General features: G+C 41.1%; 1 protein-coding gene across 1 annotated transcript in view; it reads left to right on the top strand.

The window, feature by feature from the left end:
- GPC3 (glypican 3) overlaps positions 1-16,498 on the top strand; it is a 426,198-nt gene that overhangs the window by 17,070 nt on the left and 392,630 nt on the right. Inside the window, exon 2 of the mRNA XM_082445345.1 lies at positions 14,625-14,786. Coding sequence (XP_082301471.1) covers positions 14,625-14,786 — 162 coding nt within the window. The remainder of the gene's footprint in view (positions 1-14,624; positions 14,787-16,498) is intronic.

Below are 16,498 nucleotides of genomic sequence, written 5' to 3'. Positions count from 1 at the left end.
GGCTTGAATCTGTGGGAATGCTGCATTCCCAAATGCAGCTCAGCAGCCTGGGGTCACGGGCATTTGATTTTCCCGTTCAGTGAAGGTTATCATCTCTGAGTTGAACTGCCTCAGTGACTGCATCACACTGTTTCCACCACTGCCCTAGTTGACTGTAGCCTCAGCTACCTTGAACCCCGCACTCCTTAGACATACATGTGCGGTCAGCATGGTTTTGGGAGAATTGGCTCCATAGTTCCCATGTCATTTCTACTTTATTTCAGTTCTTTCTTGAAAAAATGTAAAAATTAAATGAGGCAGACATTCTCAAACCAAATTGCTGCAGTCTTGAGAGCTGGTGGCTTTCAGGAGGCAGGTCATATAATACTAGCAGCCCACAGGGAGATCCTGGATCCAGGCTTGGTTCTTTCAGCTTGATCTGGAGCCCTCCTGGCACTCCCTCTTGGAGCCCACACTGGGCTCTGGAGAGCTCTGTATCTGAATCACCCCCAGCTTGACAGGAGAATGAAGTTACTATTAGAAATTTTTGAGTTTTTCGGTGAAATCATGGGAATGGAAGGCAAATCCCCAAATTACCTGTTTGGGTAATTTATTTTTGTTTTTCATGGCTCCCAAAGAAAGCAAGGAGGAAAAAAGTCACTACTGAGCATCATTGAAAACTCTTTTATGTGTTGCATTAATGCAACTTAAAATTTCCTCAATTTTAGGAAACATTTGGTTCAGGGCATAGTGAATTCACCAACGTGTGTGTGTGTGTGTGTGTGTGTGTGTGCGTGTCTGTGTGTGTGTTTGAAACAATATCCTTTAGTTTCCAATCTCAGCTTACCCGAAACTCCTTGTGCCTCCAAGTTTCTTATAGCTGCTTTGCAGTGGTTTGCTTGCCAATTCCCCTCCCATGCACTTTCTCCTTCATTAAATCTCTTCCACAGAAGGGGTTGCCACCAAGTCTAGACTTCAGTAACAGGCAGGAGGAGGGCCAATTAGTGAAGATTTTGATTCATATTACATGAGAGTGGGGGGAGGAGAAGGAGGAGGACAATCTGTCCTTCTCAGTCCTTCAGATACTCAGGTTCTAACACAACAGTATGTTGAAGTTGTATAAAATTACTGGAGCATTTACACAGCTAGTCCCCAAGATGGCATAAATGCCACAGCACTAGAGCATGTCAGTGTAGACACTCAGATCAGCTGAAGGATAGGAAAAAGGAAAAGATCAATAACGTTGTTTCTCACTCAGGGATCAAGAGTGAGTGTTTGATTTTCTTTTGGTTGCATTTTGCTCAGGTGCAGTGTGTATGTTGTACTAACAAGGCAACCGACTCCCTTTTCCACAGGTCCCTATCATGGGGAAAGGGGAAAGATAGAATAGAGGGCACAGATTATTTACAGTGGCTGAGAAAGTAATTACAAGGTGCAATGGCTTGAAACTGAAATTTAGGTTAGCCATTAGAGCTGGGAGAAGCATCTTAACAGTAAGGGCAATTGGGCATCAGAAAGATTTGCCTGGGAGCTGGTTAAACAGCGTCTCCAGAAGTGCTGGAAGACTAGGGCAGGTACAATGTGAAGAGAAACTCCTACCAAATTCAGGGTTGGGCTGGAGGCCCAGACTGATAGGCATATTCCATTGCTGCCCAGCTCTCTTTGTGATTATTTGATTGCTAATAGCTTAAAATGCTTTTTTTCATGTATACAAAATACACCTAATTTATCAGGCTTAAGAAAACAAACATTTTTTTTGAATTTTATTTTTTATACAGCAGGTTCTCATTAGTTAATCTATTTTATACACATCAGTGTATACATGTCAATCCCAATCTCCCAATTCATCCCATCACCGCCCCCGCCCCCCGGCCCCGCTTTCCCCCCTTGGTGTCCATACGTTGAAAACAAACACATTTGAGCAGCGAGAATGAGGCATTTGGATTAGTCTGAGCGCCCTCCTAACAGACTTTCTGGAATATGAACCAAGGACTGAGGCAATATTGTTATTTTTTGCTTCTGCAAGACTTCCGTTTCATAGTATGGGACTATGCTGTTAAAGTAACATTTGGGCTTCGTCAATATGACTTTCTCAAGGCTGAGCATAGATAAAATTTGGTTTTGGCCCGTTTGATCTTTTTTTAATCTTTCCCTTTGACATCGCCCCTTGTCCCTATCCAGGTGTGCTGGGTTAACTCCCCCACCACACCCCCTCTTTCCTGTGCTCCAGGAAGCTCCCAGGTAAACTCTTTAGCCTTGAGGTATGAGGGAATTACTCAAGGAATGTTACGCTTTAAGACAACGCCTGATGAAATTGCTTAACCAAGTAGTAACTCACCCATGATGAAACATTTAGACATTACTAGGCAGGTACTTACAGGTGGGAGAGGGAGGGTGTACTGGTTTCCTAGGGCTGCCATAACAAATTACCAGAAATTTGGTGGCTTAAAACAACTGAATTTATTATCTCACAGTTCTGGAGGCTAGAAGTACAAAATCAAGGTGTCAGCAGGGCTGCATTCCCGCCAAGGGCTCTAGGAGAATCCTTCCTGGCCTCTTCCAGCTTCTGTTGGCTCCAGGCCTTCCTTGGCTTGTGGCTGCATCATTCCAATGTCTGCCTCTGTCTTCACATGGCCTTCTATTCTTCCTGTGTCTCTCCTCTGTGTGTCATTCATAAGGACATGTCATGGGATTTAGGGCCCACCTGGATTATCCAGGATGATCTCATCTTGAGATCCTTAATTTAATTACATCTGCAAGACCCTTTTTTTTCCAAATAAGGTCACATTCACTGGTTCTAGGGGTTAGTACATGGACATAATCTTTTTGGGGGGCACCATTCAGTCCACTACAGAAAAGAACTTTCTGGGCCTCTTGAATCATACCAATTTACCAGAGCTCTCTAGTCTAAGGGGAACTTGTTCTAGGGAAGCTTAAAGTTGGTTATAAAATTTCAGTGTGTTTCCTGAAAGGGATGTGGGTGGCAACTGCTGTTGACCCACTTTCTAAAAGGTTAAATCAAGGACCTGGGGAGTGAAATGACTTACCTAGTCACTCTGGATCAGAAGAGTTCTGAAACTGAATAGGCTACCGTATTATTATTCAGCATGGACTTTGTGTCTTTAACTCATGGCCTTATTGGATTTTTTTTCTTAAAAAAAATATTTTTCTAAACACTTTAGCCATAAGAAGGCAATCGTTGCTTATTAGTCACTTGAAAAACCTTTTCACAGGACTTGTAGAGTCGAGGTGATGGTGTGCTTTCAATCTACCGTAGCCTTCTACCTAGTCTTTGTGGTTTGCAGAAACATCAGGTACAGGGAGTTTTAGAAGCCAGAGACATCTGTGAAGCAAAAGACTGCCTTTTTAGGGTCAGGTATACTGAGTTTTAGGTACAACTTGCATGCAGAATGGTAAATATATAGTTGTCACAGATGAGACATTCTCTGAAGAAATGCTGTCACACTTGTTTATGACAAAAGGACCAGTTCTAACATTTGTGGCAGTGACAGTCTTGGCGTGTAAAGAGATTAGTGAGTTAGAGGGTGGTCTTCATGGAAACGCAGAGAGAAAGGAACGTTGGAGGTCACCAGGCCCAGCATGCTACATAGTGCAGGAGTCCCTTTTGTGGTATCTCTGACATTGCTACCCAAATTATGCTTGAATGCCTCAAGACATAAGGAGCTTACTATCTATAGGAAGCAGCGTCTAACTGTTGAGTATTTGTTCATCCATTCAACGAGCATTAATTGAGTGTCTACTATATTCCGGGTACTATGCCATGTCAGGGAATACAAAGATGGCCAAGATATTGTTCCTGCCTACAGAAACTTACAATTTAATGGTAGGGGTAATAAAAGTATAACAATAGCTATAAAAGCTAGATTGCAAAATGCAGTATTAGAAGTACAAAGTGTGCTGAAAATTCAGAGAGTTGACAGCTCCTGGGGTTTATTTGGTGGAGAGGGTACCTGGGGGAGGAGAGACAAACATTAGGAAAGAGACACTTGAGAGAGACCTTATGGATGAGAAGGTTTTATAATAGCTGAAGCTAGGGGAAGAGCACTCCTGGGACAGAAATAGCATGAACAAAATAGGGAAGCAAGAAATGAAGGCATGTGTTTGGGAAACATTAAATAGGAGTTTAATTCTCACAACCACCTTGAGAGGTAGGTGTTATTGTTCCCGTTTTATAGATAAGGAAGCTGAGGCTCAGAGATTCAGTAACTTGCCTAAGATCACGCAGCTGTTACGTGGTGAAGCTGGGATTCACAACCTGGTCTGATTCCAGAGCCCTTCCCTTTGCTGTTGCGTGCCATCCATCAGGAAGCTATCTGACATTAGTTGGCCTCTGGAGACAAAGGGGTATATAAAAGGGAATGTGGTTATTACATGGGGTGAAGCACTGAGAAGGCTGAGTTGTTGGTCTTTGCCTTGGCCTCATATCCATGTTCATGTATAGCTATTGTCGAGTGCTATTGACAGAGCCTTCTTAGAAGGACAGAGGCAGGTCCTTTGCTTCTTTTGTGTCCTCCCAATGCCTAGTCTAGAATGGGCTTAGTGACTATTGATTGACCTATAGTTGGAAGCAGACTCTCAGACCTGAAATTGTCTGCAGGGTCATCTAGTCAGGCCCAGATCTGAAAAAGTATTTGGTAGAGTCACACAGCTGATTTGGTAGCAGAACAGATAATAACACTTTAGTCTTGGTAGGGAAGGGTTCTTTTTCCCCCCCGATGTGATTTCATACACAGGGGAAATGGCCTAGCACTTAGATTGGGCCTAGGGTGTTGAAATTCTCAGCTATGCTTCAGGTCTGCGTATTTGAACATTGTATCTGAAAAATAAAAATTATACATCTCCTAAAAGATGGGATCTCCGCTACTTATCTGAGTAGAATAACGATTAGTGAAAGAATGACTAGGGGGAGACAGGAAAATGCCTTGGGTTTAGTCCCTCTGGCAGAATTCTAAAAGATTCTTTATCCCGGGACTTCCCTGGTGGCGCAGTTGTTAAGAATCTGCCTGCCAATGCAGGGGACACGGGTTCGAGCCCTGGTCCGGGAAGATCCCACATGCTGTGGGGCAACTAAGCCCGTGCGCCACAACTACTGAGACCATGCACCGCAACTACTGAAGCCCGCACGCCTAGAGCCCGTGCTCCACAACAAGAGAAGCCACCACAATGAGAAGCCTGCGCACCGCAACGAAGAGTAGCCCCCGCTCGCTGCAACTAGAGAAAGCCCGCGTGCGGCAACGAAGACCCAACGCAGCCAAAAATAAATAAATAAACAAATAAATAAATAAATAGATTCTTTATCCCAACTGGCATATCCTCCAACCCAATTTTGTTTTTATTAGGGTTTTTACCCTGTCTAAATAATGTGTGTGGGGGGGGGGCGGGGTGGAGGGAAGAGAATAAGGGAGAAGAGGAGGTGAGAGAGAGCTCCATTTTGGGCTCTGAGGATTCTTTATTTTTCCTGGAATACTGTTCTTCTACGAGTTGCTCTATTAGCATCAATTAATCTGACCTGGTTCCTTTAAAACTGAACTCTCTTGAAGTTCTGGCATTGTTTCCAAGTCAAAGGGGAGGGCATCAAGCCCAAACGTCAGCGAGCCCCTTGAGATACAAAGATAAGTCAGTCAAGGGTCTTTCCCTCAAGGAACTTAAATCTAGCGAAGATAAGGCATGCAAATGTAACTGTGATGCAAGTTAGAGAGTGTGAGAAGTGTCTTTATAAAGGCTGCAGAGTGCTATGGGAATTCAAAGGACAGAAAGCTTGTGGAGTGCATCTCTGCCCCCGCGAACACTCTCTCCTGTGAGAATCCAATCCAAAGATAACTCAGAGTCAATTATACCTCAGTTAAGCTGGAAAAAAATGTAAAAAGACAACAAACAAAAAATAGCCGAAGATAACTAGGAATCATCTGGGGGCAGGGCTCACGTAGCTCCTCCCCATCTGGCCCCAGCCACTTTCCACCAGCTCACTTTCCCCTCTAGCCTTACCAGGTTCCTTGGCAGTGCCTGTATATGCCACCCACTTTCACACCCCTGTGTCTTTGCTCCGTTTTTAAGACGGAGAACGATGTGATCAGATATGTACTTTAGCACCGTCTCTCTCCGGCTTGGGTGGAAGAGAGGGTAGAGGCAGGAAGGCCAGTTTAGAGGCTGTAGTAGTTTTCCAAGTGAAAAGAGGTGAGGTGATGAGGCAAGGATGGAAAGGAGGTGAATGATGAGGGGATATTTAAAAAGCATAACCAGTAGGATTTAGTGACAGTTGGCTATAGGGGATGAGGGTGAATGAGGTGTCCAGAGTGACCTAGAAGTTTCTAGTTATTGATAGTTTGGGAGTCCATTTCCTGGACCAATCTGTGAACCCCAGGGCAGGGACTGTGTCCTGTTCATTACTGTATTCCTTGGGTTGGGCAGAGACCCTAGCACAAAGTAGGCATTCTGTAAATGTTGTATGAGTGAATTGTTCACCACTTTGGAAGGCTGAATGTAATCAGTGAATTTGTGTTCCCAGAGCACATGTTTGACTGCTGGTTGGGAATGTGGTCCAGAAAGAACCTCTTTGTGGGAGAGTGTAGTGATCTAGGGATTCAACCTTTACTGGGCATGAAATGATATGCAGTTAATTGACAGTTGGCAGTAGAGATAAAGGTAATTCGTTCTTTAATTCTCAGGCTTAGAGAATGGCTTATCTCCAGGGTTGCTTTAAACTCCCAGTACTCCAATGTGGTAGCGACATTTTGGCCTGCCTTTTACAGAGGCAGAGTCTGTCGCGGCCCCAGGCATGATCTTTGATTTAAAGTCTGAGCTCGTGATACCCAGGTGTGCCCTCTGCAAGGTCATGTTCTTTCAGGCTAAATAACAGAAGGGTAACCTTCATCTGGGTTCCCTAAGACGATTTCTTCCACCAGCAATCCTCACTTTCCCCACTGCTTTCAAATGCAGCCATTTGTTTCATCTGTATTCCTATCTTGATTAGTAAGAAATTAATGAGCATGTAAGATTTGAGTTAGATAATGATTAATTAGGGGAAAAGGCACCGTTCTAATAGCAAGTCACTGTTATATGCTAAGGAAATTAGTTAATATTTCTGGATGGCAAATTGACTTGTCCTCTGTTTAAAAAAAAACCTTTTAGAAATGGTTGATAAGTTATTTTTTCATTCATTTGTAGAGCAACCTGCACTTAATCCTTTGGATAATTCTAATAGGCATCTATTATTTTCCCTATAAGTCATGAAGCAACCAGTTTTGGATATCATTCATTCCTTTGCGTAATATTACTTTAATGATAATATTACATTATTGTTTTTAGCACAGCATACGTTCATTAGCAAAAAAATCTGCCATTCATAAAGCAGACCTGGGCAATAAAATGTGTGAAATCATCATACACACACACACACACACACACACACACGTATATATATGGAAAAGATTTCAATTGTCATTGTTACTGAGCCCTGACGATTTAGTCTCTTCTGTTGCTGTTTGAATATGTTCTATCTGCTTTTAGAAAAGTATAAGGATCAAGGTCTACATTAATATTTCTTCTGTTCTTTAGTGTGTTTTTAAATGTGATTTTTGACAATTTATAGTCATTAGCTAAAATTGCAGTGTAGTAAAATAACCAACATATAGAACATAATAAAGGTAATTGGAGAATCGGGGGGCTGGAAGTGACCTTGAGGGGTTATTTAGCTCACTTCCCAATTTCAGGCTGTAAGACTAATCTTCCTCAACAGCACCCTTCATCATATTATGCCTCTGCTTGAGACTCAACAGTGGTTCTTTACTGTCCATGGAGTCAAGCCCATAGTCTTTTGTCTGCATTCAAGGCCCTTCAGACTCTGGCCCATCTTGCCTGATAAGCTAGCTATACCCCAGATTATCTAGCTTCTCTCCAGGCAGGTTATTCTTGCCCCACTATTCCACAGGTGCCAAATGCATTTCACCCATTGGCCTTCTCATCTTTTACCGTGTAGCTCAAGCCCTACCTCCTCCCGGAAGTCTTCTTTGACACCTAGAGCCTCTGGTGAGCATTTACTTATCTAGCAAATGTTGTCTATATTACATATTTGAAAATTCTGCTTTATTGAAATATAATTTATAAATAATAAAGTACACTCATTTTGAGTGAAGAATTTACTGAGTTTTGACAACTTTATATACCCATGTAACTACCACCCCAATTAAAATATAGACTATTTCTGTCACCTCAGAAAATATACTGCATATTTTGTCACCTAACCATATATCAGCTTTTACTGTTCTCTAGCTATTTTTGTGTGTGAAAGTCTGGTCTCTTAGCATGAATTTGTTTTTTGTTTATTTTAATTTTACTTAACATATATTGAATACTTACCTTGTACCAAGTAGGCTAAGAGCTTTACATGCATAATCTCACTCAGTCCTTGCAAACAACTCTGCAAGGTAAGTGGTATTGATAATAGGGACGAAAAGGCATGTAGAGGTTAAGTAATCTACCCTTGGTTGCAAGCTAGTAAGTGGTGGGGCTAGGACTGAATTGTAAACTACTTGACCAGAGGGACCATAAGTGTTTTGCCTACCATGATGCTGGCCTCCAGGCCGTTAATACTTACTGACTTGGAATAAAATCCAGTAGAACAGATACAATTAAACAGCCTCGTATATAGTGTTCACTGTCCTCTTCCAATTAGGGACAGAGCTCAGGCCTGGAATGGGGTCTCCAGGTGAGTAGTGTGGTGCACCTGTGACTGCATGGCAGAGAGGAACTGAAGTCCCAGTCCTGGCGGAGGTGGCTAAGGGAAACCAGAAGCAGTCTAAAATGTCAAGTCCTTGAATGGAGCCAAAAAGAGTAAGAACTAGGCCCAAAGGAGAGAGTCTGTGTTACAGGTCAAGAAGGCAAGGCCACAGGTAGCCACACCTAAGAGATCCCCTCACACAAGAGTACACATCGGAGGGAGCTTTCGGTGGACCACCTGTGATTTAGCCTCTGGAAGGGAAAGCAACTGGTAAGGGTGCCCAGCTTGGATACACATGGGAATAATCCTCCAGAGAAAAGCTTCCATAACTCAAATATCCCTTCTCAGTTGTAAGACCCAGAACTGGACCCACTGTGCAAGCAAGACATTGTCTCAAAATAACTAGAAATAAATTACTTCATAGTTTCTTCAAGCGAAACATCTATTTGTGAATCTTCAAGATGTTTGGAAATTGATTTTTGTGGTATTTTAAAATATTTTTCCAAGATCAAAGCATACAGATGTAATATTTTCAGGGTCATCTGTCTCCACTCCTTGTTTTTAGATCAGACAGACAGACAGTGTTCTTTCTGTGTTCTCAGTCTGCAGCCTTCATTAATGCACCACTACATGTACAGGACTGGCTGAGATCGACGGGGCATCCCAAAGGAGATGGGAGTCATTCTCTGCTCTTCAGGAACTAAAAATCTAGGAGAGGAGATTATAGTATGAAGGCACTTTTTAATCCTCCAGAATAAATGGGAACTAGCAGCCCTGTAATGACTTCAGTTAATTTTTTTTTTTTTTTAGCATCTGGGAATGCAACTTATTAAGCCCTAAAGAGTTGAACCTTTCTGACTCATTCGAATAGTCAGTTGCTAAGTCTTCTCCTTATCTCCATCCCAGGCTATAGTGCTTGTCTCTATTCCCATTTCCCAGCTGAATTCCATTTTTACAAAAAAAAAAAAAATGTGAGCACCTCTTTGACGAGTGTGGTCCGTGATTACTTTTCCTTCCCATCTAATAAAGGAGCTATTTTCCCTTAACCTTCTTTTGTTCCTGACATACTTAAAGAACGCTTTGCTACTTACTATGTCTTTTGTAAGTTACATCTTATTTCTTGAATTGGCCTTTCTGCTTTTATTCACACAAGTATGTACCAGTTCTCAGTGTACCTCCTTGGTCATTTGCCCTCGGTTCTACTTTTTATTCATCCCACTTGGGATTTGGTTCCCAGAGTAGTTCTTTGTTTTGTTGATGAGGATCCCCCTCTAAATTCTTTCTCTATTTCTTTCTGTTTTGTGTGTTCTTTCTGTCTTGTTTCTTTCATGGGCATGTTCATGCATTAAAATGGTTATATTTCATTTTTGTCATTTCATTTAGGTGTGTCTAGCTCTCCTGGCCCACTTTGTTCCTTATGCTATCATGTACTGAGGCTTATTTTAAGCTGGCCTGTGAGTTATATGAAATTTACTTAAAACAAAATGTTTTTCCCTTTGGCATTTATTTCTCTCCTTCCTGGTTTGGAAATCGTGAATTCTTATCAGTTTATAGATGTTTTATTTCCTCAAATCTGTAGCTAACTCTTAGCCCCCAGATCAATTATACTGGTTTATTGATTAACCAGGCTGTGATAAGTTGGTGGGAGGATAAATATTGCTATATATACATTTCTTATATTTGGATATAACACGTACCTTTCTTCATGACATCTGACATGTTTTCCCATAAGTTCTCATTTGAGGTTTTAGCCCTTTAAAGATTTTGGCTAACTGAATTCCTGAGGTAGTAGGAGTTTATACAATGATGAGATTTGACCAACTCAGGGAAGGGGTACCCCTATGCATGCTCTAAGTTACTTCATGAATTATCATATTAAGGCAAACCAAACTGGCATCATGGTCATTTAAAGAGTCATTCCTGGGCTTCTGTTGGTACATTGAGTGGCAGTTTGTTACCTTCTAAGATGTAAGCAACTCACAGCACTTCACAAAGAAAAGATCTGAGCCCTATTATTTTATAACTCCCACTAGCTAGAGCTGGTGGGAGTAAGAACAGTACTAACAGCCACCCTGCCAAATAAACCCTACCATTCTTGAAAACTGGAAATCATCACCAATGAAAATTTAGCAACACAAAGAATTTTATCTATAACATTTAATTTTATGAATATATGCAAATACAGGTATTTTAAACACACACTATTTAGGCATCAGTTTACTAAGAAAATAAATTGGTGTTTGGAAAGTACCTGCTATATAGGATTTTTCATATCTACACATGTGTTCCAACTACCCTTGTTTAAATCTAGATTAGCCACTTGTCCCCAAGGGGACTCTTTCCCTACTTGGTCCATTAAACTGAATCAGTTTCTACTTCTAGAATAGCATTACATTTTGTAACCTCATGTAGAAAGAACACAGTGAGCTAGAACTAGCTCTGTTTTTTTCTTTTTCTGAAGGTAATCATAAAGCCTTTGAGCTTAGACCCTATTTAAAATTGGTTTAAGGCTTGTATATGAGATTGACATTTATAGGAGATAAATCTGAACTCTGTGTCTCCAGACCCCAAATTGTATTTTGACACATTAAACGTCACCTTTCCATCCAGTGCTATAAACTGTATTATCCATGCTCTCCTTTACTACTTTTGTCAGCAGCTCCCTTGAGGAGGAGGAAGTGGAGAGCTTGGAGTCAATGCTGTGGACTTCAACAGTGATGTCATGTGAGGTTGAACTTGATGAATTTCATTCCTAAATTAAGAAAACTTGGACACGTACATTAGGGCCATGATAACTGGAATTCCTAGAGAAATCAGAGATTGTAACAAAAATAAATTTTCTGGTAACTTAGGGCTAACTAGTTCCCCCCACCTTTTTTTTTTAAAAAAAAAAAACACCTCAGTCATTGAAAAGCTGTCTGAAATGTCTGAATATGCTTTCTAGCCTCACTTCAGTAAGATTTGATGTTTATTACTTTGCCAAGGACTTTATGGAAGTTTGGGGGTGTCCCCCCTTGGGGGGATATCCCATATACATGTTTTGTCATCTTGCTAATAACTATGTCGCTTTATCGCACCCAGTTATATGCACTAGGTATTCATCTCTGTTAACCCCTCTAGACAGTGCGCTCCTTGGGATAAGGACCACGTCTCTCTTGTTGAAAGCTGTACCTCTACCATGTAGCACAGTGCTTGGCACACAGAAGATATGTTAGACTGGGTCCTCTGAGAAGCAGATGCCAATATAGCACTAGATGTGCAAGAAGTGTCTTGGGGAAAACACTTGGGAAGGAAATGAGCCATTCCACTGTGGTGTAGGTCTGACTCCTGTGGAGGAGAGAGGGAAGGAAGGAAGGAAGGTTGAGTAGAGAGAATGTAAACTGCAGTACAGTTTTGTCAAGGTCAGTGGGGAGTCCTCAAGCCACAATGCCTGTCAGCAAAGTCCTGTGTCTCACAGGACTTGGCATCTTTGCCATGCTCAGTCATTGGCTGGGAGCAGCCCCTAGGGATTGTGGCCTGGGCACAACATGGCGTTGAATTTAGAGCACAGCAGCTGGGACTGTTCGTCAGTTACACTCCCTGTGGTAGGAGGTCTGAGATGCACATTTTCATGGCCACCACAGAAGAGCTCAACAAATGCCTATTGAAGGGAAAGTTTGAGTAAAACAGGAGTTACAGAAGAAGAAGGAGATTGGACTTAAATATGCATTGAGCCCTAATATTTGCTAGTATTGGTAGAGGATATAAAATCTTGGGACTCTCCGTTGTTTCCCTCATTTCTCCTCAACTGTCACCTTATGAAAGAAGCCATCCCTGATTACCCTACATAAATAGAATCGTCCCTGCAATCACCACATTCCCTACCTACCTTACTTTGTTTTTTAAACATTAAAAAACAGCAGCTATATTGAGGTATAATTGACATACCATAAGCTATACATATTTTAAGGGTACAGTTTGATAAATTCGACATATGTTTACAGCCATGAAACAGTCATCACAATCAAAATAATGAACATATCTATCACTCCCCTAAATTTCCTCACTCTCACCCGCTGAACTGCTTCATCTCCGCCAACAACTGCTGAACTGCTTTCTGTCACCATAGATTAATTTTCACTTTCTAGATGGAACCATACAGTATGTAATTTTAAAAATTTGGTTTCTTTCACCGAGCATAATGTTCTCGGAGTTCATCCGTGTGGTGGCATGTATCAATAGTTTATTTCTTTTTATGGCTGAGTAGTATTCCATTGTGTGTATATACCACAGTTTGTTTTCCCTTCCTTACTTAGTTTCATTTTCTCTGTAGTACTTATCACTGCTTGACCTTACATATGTAGTTTGTTGTCTCCCAGAATATAAGCTTCACGAGGGCAGGGACTTTACAGACTGCTGTATCCACAGTGCTTGTCATATAGTGGATACCCAATAAAATATTTGTTGAATGACTCTCACCTACTCCCATGGCTTCAATTTTCTTTTATATGCTGATGACTTCCATGGATACAGAAGTGTGTTGAGTCACCAGCGAAGAGCTGAAAACAACAAAAAGTGTTTTTATTATGGGGAAACTTGGTAGATGATAATCATTAACTGAGATACAGAATACAGGAGACGTAACTTTGTGTGTGTTCATATGGGATATACTGAGTTCAGTTTGGGGTCTGCTGAATTTCAGATTCCCACAGAGTAGTTGAAAATGTGGGATTTTGGAGCTCAGAAGAAAGGTGAAGGTAGGATTAGAGAGTTCAGCAATCACAGGGGTTAGATAAGATCATTGGGGTTGGGCAGAGATGTAGAATGAGAAAGAGGGTCAACAACATTTATGTGATAGGCAGAAGAAGAGGAAGCAAGAAAAGATAGGTAAGAATAGCCATAGTGGGACTTCCCTGGTGGTCCAGTGGGTAAGACTCCACGCTCCCAATGCAGGGGGCCTGGGTTCTATCCCTGGTCGGGGAACTAGATCCCACCTGCATGCCACAACTAAGGGTCTGCATGCCGCAACTAAAAGATCCTGTGTGCAGCAGTGAAGACGCAGCGCAGCCGAAATAAATAAGTAAAATAAATAAATATTAAAAAATATATATATAAAAGAATAGCCATAGCAGTGGGGGGGTGTATGTGGGTGTATGGGATGTGTGTGGATAGGTTTAGTGAACTGGGTAGGTTCACTAAAGCAAGGAGGGGGGAGTGTTTTAAGGAGGTATTGGTTAACTGTGAGGACTGCAAAGGGTCACATTGGTTGAGGACTGAGAAGAGGTTCTGATTCCCTAACTTTGGAATAATCAAGAAGATTATTCATTTGGCAAATCTTTATCGAGATACAGAAATAAAAAAGCATTCTGCATCATAAGGGAGGTGGTGACGAGGTAGCTCAGGAATTCAGAGGAACAAGAGGTTGGCATTTGTGCTAGAGCTAGAATTGTTAAGAGTTGTAAGGGATTTTGGTGATTGAATGTTAATGTTAGCGACATTGGATTGGCCAGACATACATTTCATTAGGAAATCATAACTGGAAGTTTGAAAGTGGCTTCTTGGTTGTGTTTTCATTCATAAATTACAATCAAGAAAAAGAAATTATAGGAGTGAAGATTGGTCTTTTAACAGACAAATTAAATATTGGTGTTCAGTGACGTATACTTTGTGCTATAAATTAGTTTATACAGCATTTATGAGTCAAACCTAGGCAATTAATTCTTACGGTTATTCAAAAAGAATCAGTCATAAAGATAATTGGGAGAAAGCAGGGATTAGTTAAGATAAACACTGATTTTGGATAATCAAGATTTTACTGTATTTTAAAAGAAATGCATTGTTTTGCCTTGTTTGCCTCCTGTGTGTGTGTGTGTGTGTGTGTGTGTGAGACACTGTGCTTACTGAAACATGAAAAACTTGTTTGTTTCAGGATCAGATTTGCAAGTATGTCTCCCCAAGGGCCCAACATGCTGCTCAAGAAAGATGGAAGAAAAATACCAACTAACAGCACGATTGAACATGGAACAGCTGCTTCAGTCTGCAAGTATGGAGCTCAAGTTCTTAATTATTCAGAATGCTGCAGTTTTCCAAGGTGAGTTCTGGGGATCATTTGAGATGTGCTGCTCAATGGCATCGTTATTTGGGCACTGGGCTTTCCAACGCTAAGTATAATTTATAAATTACCATTCCAACATTAATATTTGTTATAAAAACCTCCCAGTGAGGGACTTCCCTGGTGGCGCAGTGGTTGAGAATCCGCCTGCCAATGCAGGGGACACGGGTTCGATCCCTGGTCCGGGAAGATCCCACACGCCGTGGAGCAACTAAGCCCGTGTGCCACAGCTACTGAGCCCGCGTGCCTAGAGCCCGTGCTCCGCAACAAGAGAAGCCACTGCAATGAGAAGCCCACGCACGGCAACGAAGAGTAGCCCCAGCTCGCCGCAACTAGAGAAAGCCCGCATGCAGCAATGAAGACCCAACACAGCCAAAAAACAAATAAAAATTAAAATTAACAAAAACCAAACAAACCTCCCAGTGGGAGATTCTGGTTAAGGAAAAACATGGTTTTTAGAGAAGCTGCATTACAATCTTTGGAAAGGTGGGTATTGTCAAAAATCATTGTCCCAGGACATTCTGTTTACCTGTATGTAAAGGATGAAATCTCTGAAGAAAGAATAAATGGTACTTTCCCTCCACTAGCCCATAAAACTTGTTTAAAAAACAAAAATGTTTACTTAAATACCATTTTCTCCAGGAGGTAGTTGGATATTTGTGGAACATGCACAAACTCTTTCTGACCATTGGGACTATTTCCATTTAAGAGGGAAAAACTGGCTTAATGGCCCTACATTTTCTCATTTGTGTGAGTGATTATCTTTCCTCTTTTTCTGAGTCTCAGTTCTTACTGCACCTGTGTATGACTGTAAAAGATAGCTGTTGTAGTGTTGCCAGAATGGGTAGGAAATTACATTTCTCCTTATTAACTTGTAGGACTGTCATAGCTGGATGGGGAGTATCTCCCCTGATTCAGAGACCCAGCTAGGAGGATGATGGTAGTGGTGAGAGCAAACACTTATATAGCATTATGTGCTAGGTACCCTTTTAAGTGTTTTACATATATTAATTCATTTAATCCTCACAATAAACCCTATGAAGTAAGTAGTAGTATTAGTTTCCCCATTTTATGGATGAAAACTCAAGGCACAGAATGGTTACGTAACTTGCCCAAGGTCACACAGCTAATAAATAGGGAAAGTAGGATTTCAACCCAGGTGGCCTGGCTCTCAGAGTGTATGCTTTTAACTACCTCATTATGCCACTTCCTGTGAAAGAAAGTTAATTATGGATATTGGGGCTTTCTTCTATCCTTCCTTAAGCAGATGGAATCAGCTACCTTCTTCTTGTCCCACAAGGAGAGAATTGGGGTCAGATAGAAAAATAACACTTCTGACTACTTGACATTCGAAATCTTTAGATTTATGGCACCTTTTTAAGAATTAACCTGTTTGAATTGTAAGGTGGGTTGATTATAGCTTATTTTGTGTATTATAATAAAATACTTAGAATTAGCTGAGAAAATTATTCAAATTAGCTAATAAAACATACATTCACAACAGTTTCTTGGGTCAAAGCCTCGGGATGTTGGGTTGATTATATGAAGTATAATACAGAAGCTTGAAGTATTTGTTAACCTATTTATGCAGTCAGACTCTTGTGAAGAGTTTGTTGAGACTAACAATTTGGCAAAAGAATGAATAATTTAAGCTCATTTTAAAAATACATGTACCATTCATGTACTTCTTA

Source organism: Balaenoptera physalus (genome assembly GCF_965194825.1).
Source record: "Balaenoptera physalus genome assembly, chromosome: X".
Taxonomy (NCBI): domain Eukaryota; kingdom Metazoa; phylum Chordata; class Mammalia; order Artiodactyla; family Balaenopteridae; genus Balaenoptera; species Balaenoptera physalus.
The sequence above is the reverse complement of the archived record's forward strand: the minus strand, read 5'-3'. Positions and strand labels throughout refer to the sequence as shown.